Here is an 18240-nt window from a genome sequence, read left to right as displayed (position 1 = left end):
TCCCCCTCTTCAAAGGGGGGGACACTCTTGACCCAAACTGCTACAGACCTATATCTATCCTACCGTGCCTTTCTAAGGTCTTCGAAAGCCAAGTCAACAAACAGATTACCGACCATTTCGAATCTCACCATACCTTCTCTGCTATGCAATCTGGTTTCAGAGCTGGTCATGGGTGCACCTCAGCCACGCTCAAGGTCCTAAACGATATCTTAACCGCCATCGATAAGAAACATTACTGTGCAGCCGTATTCATTGATCTGGCCAAGGCTTTCGACTCTGTCAATCACCATATCCTCATCGGCAGACTCGACAGCCTTGGTTTCTCAAATGATTGCCTCGCCTGGTTCACCAACTACTTCTCTGATAGAGTTCAGTGTGTCAAGTCGGAGGGTCTGCTGTCCGGACCTCTGGCAGTCTCTATGGGGGTGCCACAGGGTTCAATTCTTGGACCGACTCTCTTCTCTGTATACATCAATGAGGTCGCTCTTGCTGCTGGTGAGTCCCTGATCCACCTCTACGCAGACGACACCATTCTGTATACTTCCGGCCCTTCTTTGGACACTGTGTTAACAACCCTCCAGGCAAGCTTCAATGCCATACAACTCTCCTTCCGTGGCCTCCAATTGCTCTTAAATACAAGTAAAACTAAATGCATGCTCTTCAACCGATCGCTACCTGCACCTACCCGCCTGTCCAACATCACTACTCTGGACGGCTCTGACTTAGAATACGTGGACAACTACAAATACTTAGGTGTCTGGTTAGACTGTAAACTCTCCTTCCAGACCCATATCAAACATCTCCAATCCAAAGTTAAATCTAGAATTGGCTTCCTATTTCGCAACAAAGCATCCTTCACTCATGCTGCCAAACATACCCTTGTAAAACTGACCATCCTACCAATCCTCGACTTTGGCGATGTCATTTACAAAATAGCCTCAAATACCCTACTCAACAAATTGGATGCAGTCTATCACAGTGCAATCCGTTTTATCACCAAAGCCCCATATACTACCCACCATTGCGACCTGTACGCTCTCGTTGGCTGGCCCTCGCTTCATACTCGTCGCCAAACCCACTGGCTCCATGTCATCTACAAGACCCTGCTAGGTAAAGTCCCCCCTTATCTCAGCTCGCTGGTCACCATAGCATCTCCCACCTGTAGCACACGCTCCAGCAGGTATATCTCTCTAGTCACCCCCAAGACCAATTCTTTCTTTGGCCGCCTCTCCTTCCAGTTCTCTGCTGCCAATGACTGGAACGAACTACAAAAATCTCTGAAACTGGAAACACTTATCTCCCTCACTAGCTTTAAGCACCAACTGTCAGAGCAGCTCACAGATTACTGCACCTGTACATAGCCCACCTATAATTTAGCCCAAACAACTACCTCTTTCCCAACTGTATTTAATTTGTATTTATTTATTTATTTTGCTCCTTTGCACCCCATTATTTTTTTATTTCTACTTTGCACATTCTTCCATTGCAAAACTACCATTCCAGTATTTTACTTGCTATATTGTATTTACTTTGCCATCATGGCCTTTTTTTTGCCTTTACCTCCCTTCTCACCTCATTTGCTCACATTGTATATAGACTTGTTTATACTGCATTATTGACTGTATGTTTGTTTTTACTCCATGTGTAACTCTGTGTCGTTTTATCTGTCGAACTGCTTTGCTTTATCTTGGCCAGGTCGCAATTGTAAATGAGAACTTGTTCTCAACTTGCCTACCTGGTTAAATAAAGGTAAAATAAAAAAATAAAAAAATAAAAAAATAAATAATATAATAGAGATAGTAGATCTAGCTGGTATGTCATACAATAGAGACAATAGATCTAGCTGGTCTGTCATAATATAATAGAGACAGTAGATCTACCTGGTCTGTCAAAATATAACAGAGACAGTAGATCTAGCTTGTCTGTCATAATATAATAGAGACAGTAGATCTACCTGGTCTGTCAAAATATAACAGAGACAGTAGATCTAGCTGGTCTGACATAATATAATAGAGACAGTAGATCTAGCTGGTCTGTCATATTATAATAGAGACAGTAGATCTTGCTGGTCTGTCATAATATTACAGAGAAAGTAGATCTAGCTGGTCTGTTGTAATATAATAGAGACAGTAGATCTAGCTGGTCTGTCATATTATAATAGAGACAGTAGATCTAGCTGGTCTGTCATAATATAATAGAGACATAGAGACAGTAGATCTAGCTGGTATGTCATAATATAATAGAGACATAGAGACAGTAGATCTAGCTGGTCTGTCATAATATAATAGAGACAGTAGATCTAGCTGGTCTGTCATAATATAATAGAGACAGTAGAGCTAGCTGGTCTGTCATAATATAATAGAGACAGTAGATCTACCTGGTCTGTCAAATTAGAATAGAGACAGTAGATCTAGCTGGTCTGTCATAGTACAATAGAGACTGTAGATCTACCTGGTCTGTCATAATATAATAGAGACAGTAGATCTAGCTGATCTGTCATAATATAATAGAGACAGTAGATCAAGCTGATCTGTCATAATACAATTGAGACAGTAGATCTAGCTGGTCTGTCGTAATACAATAGAGACAGTAGATCTACCTGGTCTGTCATAATATTTTAGAGACAGTAGATCTACCTGGTCTGTCATAGTACAATAGAGATAGTAGATCTAGCTGGTCTGTCATAATATAATAGAGACATAGAGACAGTAGATCTAGCTGGTTTGTCATAATATAATAGAGACAGTAGATTTAGCTGGTCTGTCATATTATAATAGAGACAGTAGATCTAGCTGGTCTGTCGTGATAATAGAGACATAGAGACAGTACATCTAGCTGGTCTGTCATGATATAATAGAGACAGTAGATCGAGCTGATCTGTCATAATATAACAGAGACAGTAGATCTAGCTGGTCTGTCATAGTATAATAGAGACAGTAGATTTAGCTGGTCTGTCATATTATAATAGAGACAGTAGATCTAGCTGGTCTGTCGTGATAATAGAGACATAGAGACAGTACATCTAGCTGGTCTGTCATGATATAATAGAGACAGTAGATCTAGCTGGTCTGTCATAATATAATAGAGACAGTAGATCTACCTGGTCTGTCAAAATATAATAGAGACAGTAGATCTAGCTTGTCTGTCATAATATAATAGAGACAGTAGATCTACCTGGTCTGTCAAAATATAACAGAGACAGTAGATCTAGCTGGTCTGTCATAATATAATAGAGACAGTAGATCTAGCTGGTCTGTCATATTATAATAGAGACAGTAGATCTTGCTGGTCTGTCATAATATAATAGAGACAGTAGATCTAGCTGGTCTGTCAAAATATAATAGAGACAGTATATCTACCTGGTCTGTCATAATATTACAGAGACAGTAGATCTAGCTGGTCTGTCGTAATATAATAGAGACAGTAGATCTAGCTGGTCTGTCATATTATAATAGAGACAGTAGATCTAGCTGGTCTGTCATAATATAATAGAGACATAGAGACAGTAGATCTAGCTGGTCTGTCATAATATAATAGAGATATAGAGACAGTAGATCTAGCTGGTCTGTCATAATATAATAGAGACAGTAGATCTAGCTGGTCTGTCATAATATAATAGAGACAGTAGAGCTAGCTGGTCTGTCATAATATAATAGAGACAGTAGATCTACCTGGTCTGTCAAATTAGAATAGAGACAGTAGATCTAGCTGGTCTGTCATAGTACAATAGAGACTGTAGATCTACCTGGTCTGTATAATATAATAGAGACAGTAGATCTAGCTGATCTGTCATAATATAATAGAGACAGTAGATCAAGCTGATCTGTCATAATACAATTGAGACAGTAGATCTAGCTGGTCTGTCGTAATACAATAGAGACAGTAGATCTACCTGGTCTGTCATAATATTTTAGAGACAGTAGATCTACCTGGTCTGTCATAGTACAATAGAGATAGTAGATCTAGCTGATCTGTCATAATATAATAGAGACATAGAGACAGTAGATCTAGCTGGTTTGTCATAATATAATAGAGACAGTAGATCTAGCTGGTATCAATGCCATACAACTCTCCTTCCGTGGCCTCCAATTGCTCTTAAATACAAGTAAAACTAAATGCATGCTCTTCAACCGATCGCTACCTGCACCTACCCGCCTGTCCAACATCACTACTCTGGACGGCTCTGACTTAGAATACGTGGACAACTACAAATACTTAGGTGTCTGGTTAGACTGTAAACTCTCCTTCCAGACCCATATCAAACATCTCCAATCCAAAGTTAAATCTAGAATTGGCTTCCTATTTCGCAACAAAGCATCCTTCACTCATGCTGCCAAACATACCCTTGTAAAACTGACCATCCTACCAATCCTCGACTTTGGCGATGTCATTTACAAAATAGCCTCCAATACCCTACTCAACAAATTGGATGCAGTCTATCACAGTGCAATCCGTTTTATCACCAAAGCCCCATATACTACCCACCATTGCGACCTGTACGCTCTCGTTGGCTGGCCCTCGCTTCATACTCGTCGCCAAACCCACTGGCTCCATGTCATCTACAAGACCCTGCTAGGTAAAGTCCCCCCTTATCTCAGCTCGCTGGTCACCATAGCATCTCCCACCTGTAGCACACGCTCCAGCAGGTATATCTCTCTAGTCACCCCCAAGACCAATTCTTTCTTTGGCCGCCTCTCCTTCCAGTTCTCTGCTGCCAATGACTGGAACGAACTACAAAAATCTCTGAAACTGGAAACACTTATCTCCCTCACTAGCTTTAAGCACCAACTGTCAGAGCAGCTCACAGATTACTGCACCTGTACATAGCCCACCTAAAATTTAGCCCAAACAACTACCTCTTTCCCAACTGTATTTAATTTTTATTTATTTATTTATTTTGCTCCTTTGCACCCCATTATTTTTTATTTCTACTTTGCACATTCTTCCATTGCAAAACTACCATTCCAGTATTTTACTTGCTATATTGTATTTACTTTGCCATCATGGTCTTTTTTGCCTTTACCTCCCTTCTCACCTCATTTGCTCACATTGTATATAGACTTGTTTATACTGCATTATTGACTGTATGTTTGTTTTTACTCCATGTGTAACTCTGTGTCGTTTTATCTGTCGAACTGCTTTGCTTTATCTTGGCCAGGTCGCAATTGTAAATGAGAACTTGTTCTCAACTTGCCTACCTGGTTAAATAAAGGTAAAATAAATAAATAAATAAATAAATAAAATCTGAGTAAACAGACAGTTAGTTAACCTCTGCTTCTATCTGAGTAAACAGACAGTTAGTTAACCTCTGCTTCTATCTGAGTAAACAGACAGTTAGTTAACCTCTGCTTCTATCTGAGTAAACAGACAGTTAGTTAACCTCTGCTTCTATCTGAGTAAACAGACAGTTAGTTAACCTCTGCTTCTATCTGAGTAAACAGACAGTTAGTTAACCTCTGCTTCTATCTGAGTAAACAGACAGTTAGTTAACCTCTGCTTCTATCTGAGTAAACAGACAGTTAGTTAACCTCTGCTTCTATCTGAGTAAACAGACAGTTAGTTAACCTCTGCTTCTATCTGAGTAAACAGACAGTTAGTTAACCTCTGCTTCTATCTGAGTAAACAGACAGTTAGTTAACCTCTGCTTCTATCTGAGTAAACAGACAGTTAGTTAACCTCTGCTTCTATCTGAGTAAACAGACAGTTAGTTAACCTCTGCTTCTATCTGAGTAAACAGACAGTTAGTTAACCTCTGCTTCTATCTGAGTAAACAGACAGTTAGTTAACCTCTGCTTCTATATTGACTGAGGTAGCGAGAGGAAAAAGAGTCAGTTCAAATAGTGTTTGAGGTGAGTTTCAATATAAAGCATATTTATAGAGTCTGTTAAGTGTTAAGTGACCAAATTATATATTGGGTTGTGAGGGCGGTAGGTGGCGAGGGGGGGTAGGTGGCGAGGGGGGGTTGGTAGCGAGGGGGGGGTTGGTAGCGAGGGGGGGTTGGTAGCGAGGGGGGGTTGGTAGCGAGGGGGGGTTGGTAGCGAGGGGGGGTTGGTAGCGAGGGGGGGTTGGTAGCGAGGGTGGGGTGGTAGCGAGGGTGGGTGGTAGCGAGGGTAGGTGGTAGCGAGGGTGGGTGGTAGCGAGGGTGGGTGGTAGCGAGGGTGGGTGGTAGCGAGGGTGGGTGGTAGCGAGGGTGGGTGGTAGCGAGGGTGGGTGGTAGTGAGGGTGGGTGGTAGTGAGGGTGAGTGGTAGCAAGGGTAGGTGGTAGCGAGGGTGGGTGGTAGCGAGGGTGGGTGGTAGCGAGGGTGGGTGGTAGTGAGGGTGGGTGGTAGTGAGGGTATACTGTACTTACTTCCTCCACGGATCTTGATAACCAGGCTACCGTTGAGCACAGTGCATCCTCTAAGAGCCTGGGCTGCTGTCACAGAGTCTACGATCTTCACCCCCGAACACATCTTAGGACATAGGCCCGCGCACGGAGTACAGTTCAACCTGCAGAGAGGGAAACACACACCAGTTACAGAACACTGTCACACCCTTTACACATGGCAGCGTCACCTCACAATATGCTAGCTAATAAGGAAATGTTATTTCATCCAAGCAAAGGAATTCTATAACTGTTAGTATGTGTGATTCAAATCAGTGCTGTCAAAGTTTGAGATAATCCTCGCGAGAAGCCCGACCGGTTTGTTCTTACAGCCCCACGTCACTTCCTTATCCAACAGGTGAACAACGTCCCCGGAACAGGAACACTTTCTCTTGTCACCTCTAAATCAAAACGTCTTGAATGTTTGTGTCGGCCCTATCTCACAGGAATGGAACGGGGTGGAAGGACCGTGGCACTGGGACGAGTTGGCCCCTTTCTGGCTCTTCTGAAAATACAGAATTTTACAAGAGGAGCGGACAAAAGTGTTGAAAAGAGGTTGAACTACACATCATGACCAAAAGTATGTGGACACCTGCTCGTCTAACATCTTATTAATATGGAGCTGGTCCCCCCCTTTGCTGCAATAACAGCCTCCACACTTCTGGGAAGGCTTTCCATTAAATGGTGGAACATTGCTGTGGGGACTTGCTTCCATTCAGCCACAAGAGCATTACGGACGTCGGGCACTGATATCGGACAATTAGTCCTGGCTAGCAGTCGGCGTTTCAATTTATCCCAAAGGTGTTCGATGGGGTTGAGGTCAGGGCTCTGTGCAGGCCAGTTAAGTTCTTCCACACCAATCTCAACAAACCATTTCTGTATGGACGTCACTTTGTGCACACGGGGCATTGTCATGCTGAAACAGGAAAGGACCTTCCCCAAACTGTTGTCACTGCACAACAGCAAGTCAATAACTGACTTGTTGGAAAGGTGGCATCGAATGACAGTGCCACATTGAAAGTCGCTGAGGTCTTCAGTAAGGCCATTCTATTGCCAATGTTTGTCTGTGGAGATTGCATGGCGGTGTGCTTGATTTTATACACCGGTCAGTAACGGCTGTGGCCCGAAATAGCCTAATCCACGAATTAGAAGAAGTGTCCACACACACACACACACATATATATATATATATATATCTCTGTCTGCAAGATAACTGTCTGGAGTCCTAGATTTGGCCTTATATACACTCAATACACTGGAGCCAGGAGTCTACCAATGGTGAAATACTTAAGTTATAACGAAAACCGTTGTGTAGTAATAAAGTAACAATATTATACTACAACAATACAAGTAAATCTGTGTATTATATTATATATATATACACTAATCCATGACTATATGGTATCAGTACACTTGATTCAAAGTATTTTCTATATATTGGAGTCAAATTCGAGTCAAAGTGTATAGTGTCAGGGATTCCTGTCTGCTTGTACACCCAGAGGTAGGGCTGTTGGGGTGACGGTATCACCGCCACACTGGCAGTCATGAGTGCAGTAGAATTCCAGGTGAACGGTCACGGTAATCTCCTTTTTATGCACTCTGGACATGCGTTGGTAGTACCCAACTCGTTAATGATCATCAGGTCCGAATGGCCTGGTCCTCAGGACTCTATTGTCCCTCTTTACCACTCTGGCATCAACGCAATGGAAAATCACATTAAACACTTATCATCAAAACAGTATGGTGCTTTTAATTATTTTTTTTTCAAAAACTCACTACACTGTGATTGATCAATTTTGAAGAAATAAGTTCAACGGGTTGAATCTGAATGGAAAACATGGTGGTTGTTTCAAAGCCTAAAACAACCAAATGGAAAGCGCTTTCTAAGGGGAGGATTCATTCAAAACACCCATATGAGTATTAGAGCTGATGCATAGGCATATATGAGCCCAAGCCCCTCACCCCCCTCCCCCAATTAAAATAATGGATTGTGCCCACCCCCCCGAATTAAAATAATGGATTGTGCCCACCCCCCCCGAATTTAAATAATGGATTGTGCCCACCCCCCCCGAATTAAAATAATGGATTGTGCCCACCCCCCCCGAATTAAAATAATGGATTGTGCCCACCCCCCCGAATTAAAATAATGGATTTTGCCCACCCCCCCCAAATTAAAATAATGCGTTGTGCCCAACCCCCCGAATTAAAATAATGGATTGTGCCCACCCCCCCTGAATTAAAATAATGGATTGTGCCCACCCCCCCGAATTCAAATAATGGATTGTGCCCCCCCCCCCCCCGAATTCAAATAATGGATTGAGCCATTATACAATTCATAGCTTACTAGATATTACACAGGGCAGAAAAAACACGTTTTCAAATGTATTTACGATGTCTTTGGTACATAATTAGTCTAGCCTATACTCCAAAATTAAACAAGTTCAGAGCATAAGTTTGGGGCGGGCAGGTAGACTAGTGGTTAGAGCGTTGGACCGAAAGGTTGTAAGATCGAATCAGGTAGAAATCGGTCGTTCTGCCACTGAACATGGCAGTTAACCCACTGTTCCTAGGCAGTCATTGAAAAAACTCGTTAATGATCATCAGGTCCGAATGGCCTGGTCCTCAGGACTCTATTGTCCCTCTTTACCACTCTGGCATCAACGCAATGGAAAATCACATTAAACACTTATCATCAAAACAGTATGGTGCTTTTAATTATTTTTTTTTCAAAAACTCACTACACTGTGATTGATCAATTTTGAAGAAATAAGTTCAACGGGTTGAATCTGAATGGAAAACATGGTGGTTGTTTCAAAGCCTAAAACAACCAAATGGAAAGCGCTTTCTAAGGGGAGGATTCATTCAAAACACCCATATGAGTATTAGAGCTGATGCATAGGCATATATGAGCCCAAGCCCCTCACCCCCCTCCCCCAATTAAAATAATGGATTGTGCCCACCCCCCCGAATTAAAATAATGGATTGTGCCCACCCCCCCCGAATTTAAATAATGGATTGTGCCCACCCCCCCCCGAATTAAAATAATGGATTGTGCCCACCCCCCCGAATTAAAATAATGGATTGTGCCCACCCCCCCGAATTAAAATAATGGATTTTGCCCACCCCCCCCAAATTAAAATAATGCGTTGTGCCCAACCCCCCGAATTAAAATAATGGATTGTGCCCACCCCCCCTGAATTAAAATAATGGATTGTGCCCACCCCCCCGAATTCAAATAATGGATTGTGCCCCCCCCCCCCCCGAATTCAAATAATGGATTGAGCCATTATACAATTCATAGCTTACTAGATATTACACAGGGCAGAAAAAACACGTTTTCAAATGTATTTACGATGTCTTTGGTACATAATTAGTCTAGCCTATACTCCAAAATTAAACAAGTTCAGAGCATAAGTTTGGGGCGGGCAGGTAGACTAGTGGTTAGAGCGTTGGACCGAAAGGTTGTAAGATCGAATCAGGTAGAAATCGGTCGTTCTGCCACTGAACATGGCAGTTAACCCACTGTTCCTAGGCAGTCATTGAAAATAAGTATTTGTTCTTAACTGGACTTGCCTAGTTAAATAAAATGTTAAATAAAAAATAAATAAGGCTACAATTATAGTTAATTTGTATTTGAACAGCCTAGTAATAGGGCATTTTTATATATTTCCATAGTTAATAGTTTGACATTACCTTTAGCTATAGAATATCTCACCACTGTGCATTTCCGTCTACTCCCCTCTCTCCTTCATTCCTTTTTTCAAGGGGGCACAGAGAGGGGCTGTCAACAGTTTAATTGAATTTGTTTCATTGTGAAAACATGTTACTATCGATGTTCCCGAACAGACTTCACTTAAATTAAGCACTGGGTAGCTGCAGGAACAGGGTTGGAGAGCCTGTTGCATACAGAGTACTGGGTAGCTGCAGGAACAGGGTTGGAGAGCCCATGACATACAGAGAACTGGGTAGCTGCAGGAACAGGGTTGGAGGGCCCATGCACGCTCCTGAAACAGTGGTTGACGTGTGGGCTTGAAATAACCGGCGTAGCCTACGAGGCATGAGTGAAAAAAAACTAACCAGTAGCCTCCATTCGCTATTCCCGAGTGCATAAGGATGACAGGTCTTTATAACCCCCTGCATCCTGTTTCCTGTTCCTGACCATTTGATAAAACGGCTCAGTCTAAATAAAGTGTTACATGTTTTAGTAAAGACAATATGAAATAGTCTGATGGGTGAAAATATGATCACTTGATGAGAGAACAGCGTGTGCAGACTGAGAACAAGGAACAGACAGCAAGGTTGTTTTTTTTTGCGAACAACTTTCTCAAATCATCAATATTCTATAGTCGCCTCATGCAGCCCATATGAGTTTTGATTTGTAAGACATTCTAAAAGGTTGTATAATTCACTACTAAAGTTGCCAAATAACTAATAAATCTACCTCATGGGACCTGTTTCAAATGATCACTTTTACTCTCAACATAACCACTTCATATGCACATTTGCTCCAGAATAGAAAAAATAAAAAAATCCTTTCTATTTTATTCAGCTAAGTTCAATTGTATTCTTCTTATTATAAAATCATAAAATAAAATAATGTCAGGGGACTTAAAAGCATATCTTGTCTGCTAAATGAACAAGCCTAAAAGCATGAAGCCAAATAACACACTGTAGGGCCAACTCATATTCCATTCTTCTGAAATACATGTTCTTCAAATCATGTTTCTTTAGACCTGCCTAAAACAATACATTGATTTATTATATATACACTTTTTTTTTTTTTTAATTGTAGATGTTCCAAAGGCGATGCATTAAGTGGCTTGTACGCGTGGAGGCCAGGAGATGCTAACTGTGTTTATGGTAATCAACGGTCAATTACCGCAAGGCTCTTTTCCTTTTTTCATGACAATAACCGGATGACAAAATGTCATGACCGCCACAGCCCTACCCAGAGGAACTTATTATTCATTTAAAGGAAACAAGTCCTCCAGACAGACCGAGCAGCTTCGGAGACGGCGCCTCAGCTCATTGATCAGGTCTGAAAGAGTCTTTCACCAGGACGACGGCAGCATGTGGATCACCTGTTGCTAGGGAACGCCAACTACAGTCCCAACTGTCTGTGAATGGAGTTTTATTCACAACAACAAATGTGAACATAGAAATAAAAACAGAAGAGATGATACTTTTATGGGTCTGATTCCTTTGAAGCCATGGAATAACAACAGGGGGATTAGACTATCACTTTCTACAGTACGATCCACAAGTACAGTAAACCCAATTAGGAGAATAATTCCTTTTTAGGTTTAACAACTATCAAACAACACCTTGAAATAGAATGAAACATATTGAATGAGTGCAGATCCAGGGATTTGTATAATTCTCTAAATGAATTTGATAATACATTAAATGAAGCCAAAGGCTTATGGGGGAATTAGATTATGTAATCGCCCTCATCTGCAGTAGCTTGCTGGGGGACCCGGGAGACTCTCTCCTGCCTCGTTAGTTTAGAGTTGTAACACACAGTCAACACAACATGGCTGGAGTACTAACCTCCTGTCCTACCGCTCCACAAGTACAGTAAACCCAATTATGAGAATAATTCCTTCTGATGTTTAACTACTATCAAACAACATGTTGAAATAGAATTTAAAATATTGAATAAGTGCAGATCCAGGGTCTGTCTGTGTGTCTGTCTCTGTGTCTGGTGTCTCCGTCTCAAACAAAGGACAGAGAAAGACAGGAAGCGAGTGAAAATCAGAGAAAGGCAAGTGAGAGGGAACAACAAAGGGAGTGTGTACGAAAGGGAGAGACAGGGAGCGAGTGAGAAGGGGAGAGAGACAGGAAGCGAGTGAGAAGGGGAGAGAGACAAGAAGCGAGTGAGAAGGGGAGAGAGACAAGAAGCGAGTGAGAAGGGGAGAGAGACAAGAAGCGAGTGAGAAGGGGAGAGAGACAAGAAGCGAGTGAGAAGGGGAGAGAGACAACAAGCGAGTGAGAAGGGGAGAGAGACAACAAGCGAGTGAGAAGGGGAGAGAGACCAGAAGCGAGTGAGAAGGGGAGAGAGACCAGAAGCGAGTGAGAAGGGGAGAGAGACCAGAAGCGAGTGAGAAGGGGAGAGAGACAGGAAGCGAGTAAGAAGGGAAGAGAGAGAGTGTGAGAGAAACGGAACGAGAGAGAGGAAGTGGTTGCGTAGTGGAAGTGTTTATGTGGTAGGGCTCAGTGTGTGTCTTCCTGCCTTCTCCTCTGATACAGAGAGCTGATCTGCCGAGCTCTGATAGCGTTGCCTTTCAGGAATTCATTCACAAAAACAGCCGCCGCAGAGCATTCAGGGACCGAGGAAAAAGGGACTTTGCCAGTTCATTCACAAATGAGTACTCGTTTAAAAAAATGTTTTATCCCCCTCAAAAATAACATAATCCCGCTTCCAGTCTTGGCATCCCCTCCACATGTACGTATCTGTTTTAGACATGAACTAAAAGGCCTTGTCCACCCACGCTCTAGTCTACAGCGCTCACACCTCAGTGTCACACTATTTAAGGCCTCCAGCTCACCATTAGCTGCTCATGTGGAGACAAATGGGAAGAAATGGAGGGAGAGAAAGAGACCGGGAGAGAGGGTAAGGAACCGGGGTGAGAGGGGAGGCGGAGAGGGGAGGCGGAGAGGGGAGGCGGAGCGGGGAGGGAGAGAGGGTAAGGAACCGGGGTGAGAGGGGAGGCGGAGAGGGGAGGCGGTGGGTGTTGTGTGTGGGGGGGGGGGGGGGGGGGGGGGCTGAGAGGGGAGACGGTGGGTGTTGTGGGGGGGGGGGGCTGAGAGGGGAGACGGTGGGTGTTGTAGGGGGGAGGTTGAGGGGAGACGGTGGGTGTTGTAGGGGGGAGGTTGAGGGGAGACGGTGGGTGTTGTAGGGGGGAGGTTGAGGGGAGACGGTGGGTGTTGTGGGGGGGAGGTTGAAGGGAGACGGTGGGTGTTGTAGGGGGGAGGTTGAGGGGAGACGGTGGGTGTTGTAGGGGGGAGGTTGAGGGGAGACGGTGGGTGTTGTAGGGGGGAGGCTGAGAGGGGAGACGGTGGGTGTTGTAGGGGGGAGGCTGAGAGGGGAGACAGTGGGTGTTGTAGGGGGGAGGCTGAGAGGGGAGACGGTGGGTGTTGTGGGGGGGGGGGCTGAGAGGGGAGACTGTGTGTGTTGTAGGGGGGAGGCTGAGAGGGGAGACGGTGGGTGTTGTTGGGGGAGGCTGAGAGGGGAGACGGTGGGTGTTGTAGGGGGGGGAGGCTGAGAGGAGAGACGGTGGGTGTTGTAGGGGGGGAGGCTGAGAGGAGAGACGGTGGGTGTTGTAGGGGGGAGGCTGAGAGGGGAGACGGTGGGTGTTGTGGGGGGGGGGGCTGAGAGGGGAGACGTTGGGTGTTGTAGGGGGGAGGCTGAGAGGGGAGACGGTGGGTGTTGTAGGGGGGAGGCTGAGAGGGGAGACGGTGGGTGTTGTTGGGGGAGGCTGAGAGGGGAGACGGTGGGTGTTGTAGGGGGGGGGGGCTGAGAGGGGAGGCGGTGGGTGTTGTAGGGGGGGGGAGGCTGAGAGGGGAGACGGTGGGTGTTGTAGGGGGGAGGTTGAGGGGAGACGGCGGGTGTTGTGGGGGGGAGGCTGAGAGGGGAGACGGTGGGTGTTGTGGGGGGGGGGTTGAGGGGAGACGGTGGGTGTTGTGGGGGGGGGGGGGGTTGAGGGGAGACGGTGGGTGTTGTAGGGGGGAGGTTGAGGGGAGACGGTGGGTGTTGTAGGGGGGAGGTTGAGGGGAGACTGTGGGTGTTGTGGGGGGGAGGTTGAAGGGAGACGGTGGGTGTTGTAGGGGGAGGTTGAGGGGAGACGGTGGGTGTTGTAGGGGGGAGGTTGAGGGGAGACGGTGGGTGTTGTAGGGGGGAGGCTGAGAGGGGAGACGGTGGGTGTTGTAGGGGGGAGGCTGAGAGGGGAGACAGTGGGTGTTGTAGGGGGGAGGCTGAGAGGGGAGACGGTGGGTGTTGTGGGGGGGGGGGCTGAGAGGGGAGACTGTGTGTGTTGTAGGGGGGAGGCTGAGAGGGGAGACGGTGGGTGTTGTAGGGGGGAGGCTGAGAGGGGAGACGGTGGGTGTTGTTGGGGGAGGCTGAGAGGGGAGACGGTGGGTGTTGTAGGGGGGGGGGGCTGAGAGGGGAGGCGGTGGGTGTTGTAGGGGGGAGGCTGATGGGGAGAGACGGTGGGTGTTGTAGGGGGGAGGCTGAGAGGGGAGACGGTGGGTGTTGTGGGGGGGGGGGCTGAGAGGGGAGATGTTGGGTGTTGTAGGGGGGAGGCTGAGAGGGGAGACGGTGGGTGTTGTAGGGGGGAGGCTGAGAGGGGAGACGGTGGGTGTTGTTGGGGGAGGCTGAGAGGGGAGACGGTGGGTGTTGTAGGGGGGGGGGCTGAGAGGGGAGACGGTGGGTGTTGTAGGGGGGAGGTTGAGGGGAGACGGCGGGTGTTGTGGGGGGGAGGCTGAGAGGGGAGACGGTGGGTGTTGTGGGGGGGGGGGTTGAGGGGAGACGGTGGGTGTTGTGGGGGGGGGGGGGGTTGAGGGGAGACGGTGGGTGTTGTGGGGGGGGGGGGGGGGGGGGTTGAGGGGAGACGGTGGGTGTTGTGGGGGGGAGGTTGAGGGGAGACGGTGGGTGTTGTAGGGGGGAGGTTGAGGGGAGACGGTGGGTGTTGTGGGGGGGGGGGGGGGCGAGAGGGGAGACGGTGGGTGTTGTATTATAAAACAAGACTTATTACTGCATGACTGACAGACGAACTAACTTCCTCAGGCAGACCATTCCGAGGTGGCTTCCGCGAGAAAAACAAGTGAATTACGTCAAAACATAAACACACCCAGGAGGGAGCGACGGGTAAGAGAGAGGGAGAGTTTCAGAAATTCAAATCAGGCTTCCAAAACTCAACAACAAGGAAGACGATGGTATCAAACAGCCCCCTTAACAGTCAACCAGGGCTGGTAAAACCCTGGATCATTGTTATTCTGACTTCCGCGACGCATATAAGGCCCTCCTTTCAGAAAAGCTGACCACGACTCCATTTTGTTGCTCCCAGTCTATAGACAGAGACTAAAACAGGAAGCTCCTGCGCTCAGGTCTGTTCAACGCTGGTCCGACCAATCTGATTCCACGCTTCAAGACTGCTTCGATCACGTGGATTGGGATATGTTCTGCATTGCGTCCAACAACAAGATTGACGAATACGCTGATGATTCGGTGAGCGAGTTCATCAAGTGCATCGGCGATGTCGTACCCACAGCAACTATTAAAACATTCCCAAACCAGAAACCGTGGATTGATGGCAGCATTCGCGCGAAACTGAAAGGGCGAACCACTGCTTTTAACCAGGGCAAGGTGACCGGAAACATGACCGAATACAAACAGTGTAGCTATTCCCTCCGCAAGGCCATCAAACAAGCTAAGCGTCAGTATAGAGACAAAGTAGAGTCGCAATTCAACGGCTCAGACACAAGAGGTATGTGGCAGGGTCTACAGTCAATCACGGATTACAAAAAGAAAAACAGCCCCATCGCGGAACAGGATGTCTTGCTCCAAGACAGACTAAACAACTTCTTTGCTCGCTTTGAGGACAATACAGTGCCACTGACACGGCCCGCTACCAAAACCTGCGGACTCTCCTTCACTGCAGCCGACGTGAGTAAAACATTTAAACGTGTTAACCCTCGCATGGCTGCAGGCCCAGACAGCATCCCCAGCCGAGTCCTCAGAGCATGCGCAGACCAGCTGGCTGGTGTGTTTACGGACATTTTCAATCAATCCTTATCCCAGTCTGCTGTCCCCACATGCTTCAAGAGGGCCACCATTGTTCCTGTTCCTGTTCCCAAGAAAGCTAAGGTAACTGAGCAAAACGACTACCACCCCGTAGCACTCACTTCCTCACTTCAAGGACCATATCACCTCCAGCCTACCTGACATCCTAGACCCACCGCAATTTGCTTACCACCCCAATAGGTCCACAGACAACGCAATCGCAACCACACTGCCCTAACCCATCTGGACAAGAGGAAGACCTATGTGAGAATGCTGTTCATCGACTACAGCTCAGCATTTAACACCATAGTACCCTCCAAACTCGTCATCAAGCTCGAGACCCTGGGTCTCGACCCCGCCCTGAGCAACTGGGCACTGGACTTCCTAACAGGCCGCCCCCAGGTGGTGAGGGTAGGTAAAAACATCTCCACCCCGCTGATCCTCAACACTGGGGCCCCACAAGGGTGCGTTCTGAGCCCTCTCCTGTACTCCCTGTTCACCCACGACTGCGTGGCCATGCACGCCTCCAAATCAATCATCAAGTTTGTGGACGACACGGCAGTGTTAGGCTTGATTACCAACAACGACGAGACGGCCTACAGGGAGGAGGTGAGGGCCCTCGGAGTGTGGTGTCAGGAAAATAACCTCACACTCAACATCAACAAAACAAAGGAGATGATTGTGGACTTCAGGAAACAGCAGAGGGAGCACCCCCCTATCCACATCGATGGGACAGTAGTGGAGAGGGTAGTACGTTTTAAGCTCCTCGGCATACACATCACAGACAAACTGAATTGGTCCACCCACACAGACAGAGTGGTGAAGAAGGCGCAGCAGCGCCTCTTCAACCTCAGGAGTCTGAAGAAATTCTGCTTGTCACCAAAAGCACTCAAACTTCTACAGATGCACAATCGAGAGCATCCTGTCGGGCTGTATCACCGCCTGGTACGGCAACTGCTCCACCCACAACCGTAAGGTTGTAGTGAGGTCTGCACAACGCATCACCGGGGGCAAACTACCTGCCCTCCAGGACACCTACACCACCCGATGTCACAGGAAGGTCACAAAGATCATCAAGGACAACAACCACCCGAGCCACTGCCTGTTCACCCCGCTATCATCCAGAAGGCGAGGTCAGTACAGGTGCATCAAAGCTGGGACCGAGAGACTGAAAAACAGCTTCTATCTCAAGGCCATCAGACTGTTAAACAGCCACCACTAACATTGAGTGGCTGCTGCCAACATACTGACAATGACACTGACTCAACTCCAGCCACTTTAATAATAGACAAATTTATGTAATAAATGTATCACTAGCCACTTTAAACAAGGCCACTTAATATAATGTTTACATACCCTACATTACTCATCTCACATGTATATACTGTACTCGATACCATCTACTGTATCTTGCCTATGCCGTTCTGTACCATCACACATTCATATATCTTTATGTACATATTCTTTATCCCTTTACACTTGTGTGTATAAGGTAGTTGTTGTGGAATTGTTAGGATAGATTACTCTTTGGTTATTACTGCATTGTCGGAACTAGAAGCACAAGCATTTCGCTACACTCGCATTAACATCTGCTAATCATGTGGATGTGACATATAAAATTTGATTTGATTTGAGTCCACCGCTGGCAGACAAAGCAGACTATTGTTCCCATGAGGTGCTAGTTTAGCAGCATGGATTACCGTTCTCTGGCAACCTAATTCTGTTTATGAGAGTGTTAATATTCCCAGCATCTGAAGCCTGTACAGAGTGCAGTGCCTATAGCAAGTCAACACCTCCCTTGGATTTCTTCACATTATTGTGTTAAAAGTGGGATTAAAATGGATTTAATTGTAGTTTTTTGTCAACGATCTACACAAAATACTCTTGTCAAAGTGAGAGAAAAAAACTCTTATATATATATATATATATATATATAAAAAATAATAATAATAAAATAAAATAGATATATATAGATGAAGTATTCACCCCATGTTAGAAACACCTTTGGCAGCAAATGCTTTGCACACCTGTATTGCGCAATATGTGCCCCCTATTCTTTAAATATTTAAAATATGCAAGCTCTGTCTAGGTGTTG

At 46.0% G+C, this 18240-nt stretch overlaps 1 protein-coding gene across 2 annotated transcripts in view; it reads right to left on the bottom strand.

The window, feature by feature from the left end:
- Nucleotides 1-18240, bottom strand: part of insrb (insulin receptor b) — a 178663-nt gene that overhangs the window by 30223 nt on the left and 130200 nt on the right. For both annotated transcript variants that reach the window (XM_031785483.1, XM_031785485.1), the window contains exon 4: nt 6350-6489. In XM_031785483.1, coding sequence (XP_031641343.1) covers nt 6350-6489 — 140 coding nt within the window. The remainder of the gene's footprint in view (nt 1-6349; nt 6490-18240) is intronic.

Source organism: Oncorhynchus kisutch, linkage group LG13 (assembly GCF_002021735.2).
Source record: "Oncorhynchus kisutch isolate 150728-3 linkage group LG13, Okis_V2, whole genome shotgun sequence".
Lineage (NCBI taxonomy): Eukaryota > Metazoa > Chordata > Actinopteri > Salmoniformes > Salmonidae > Oncorhynchus > Oncorhynchus kisutch.
The sequence above is the reverse complement of the archived record's forward strand: the minus strand, read 5'-3'. Positions and strand labels throughout refer to the sequence as shown.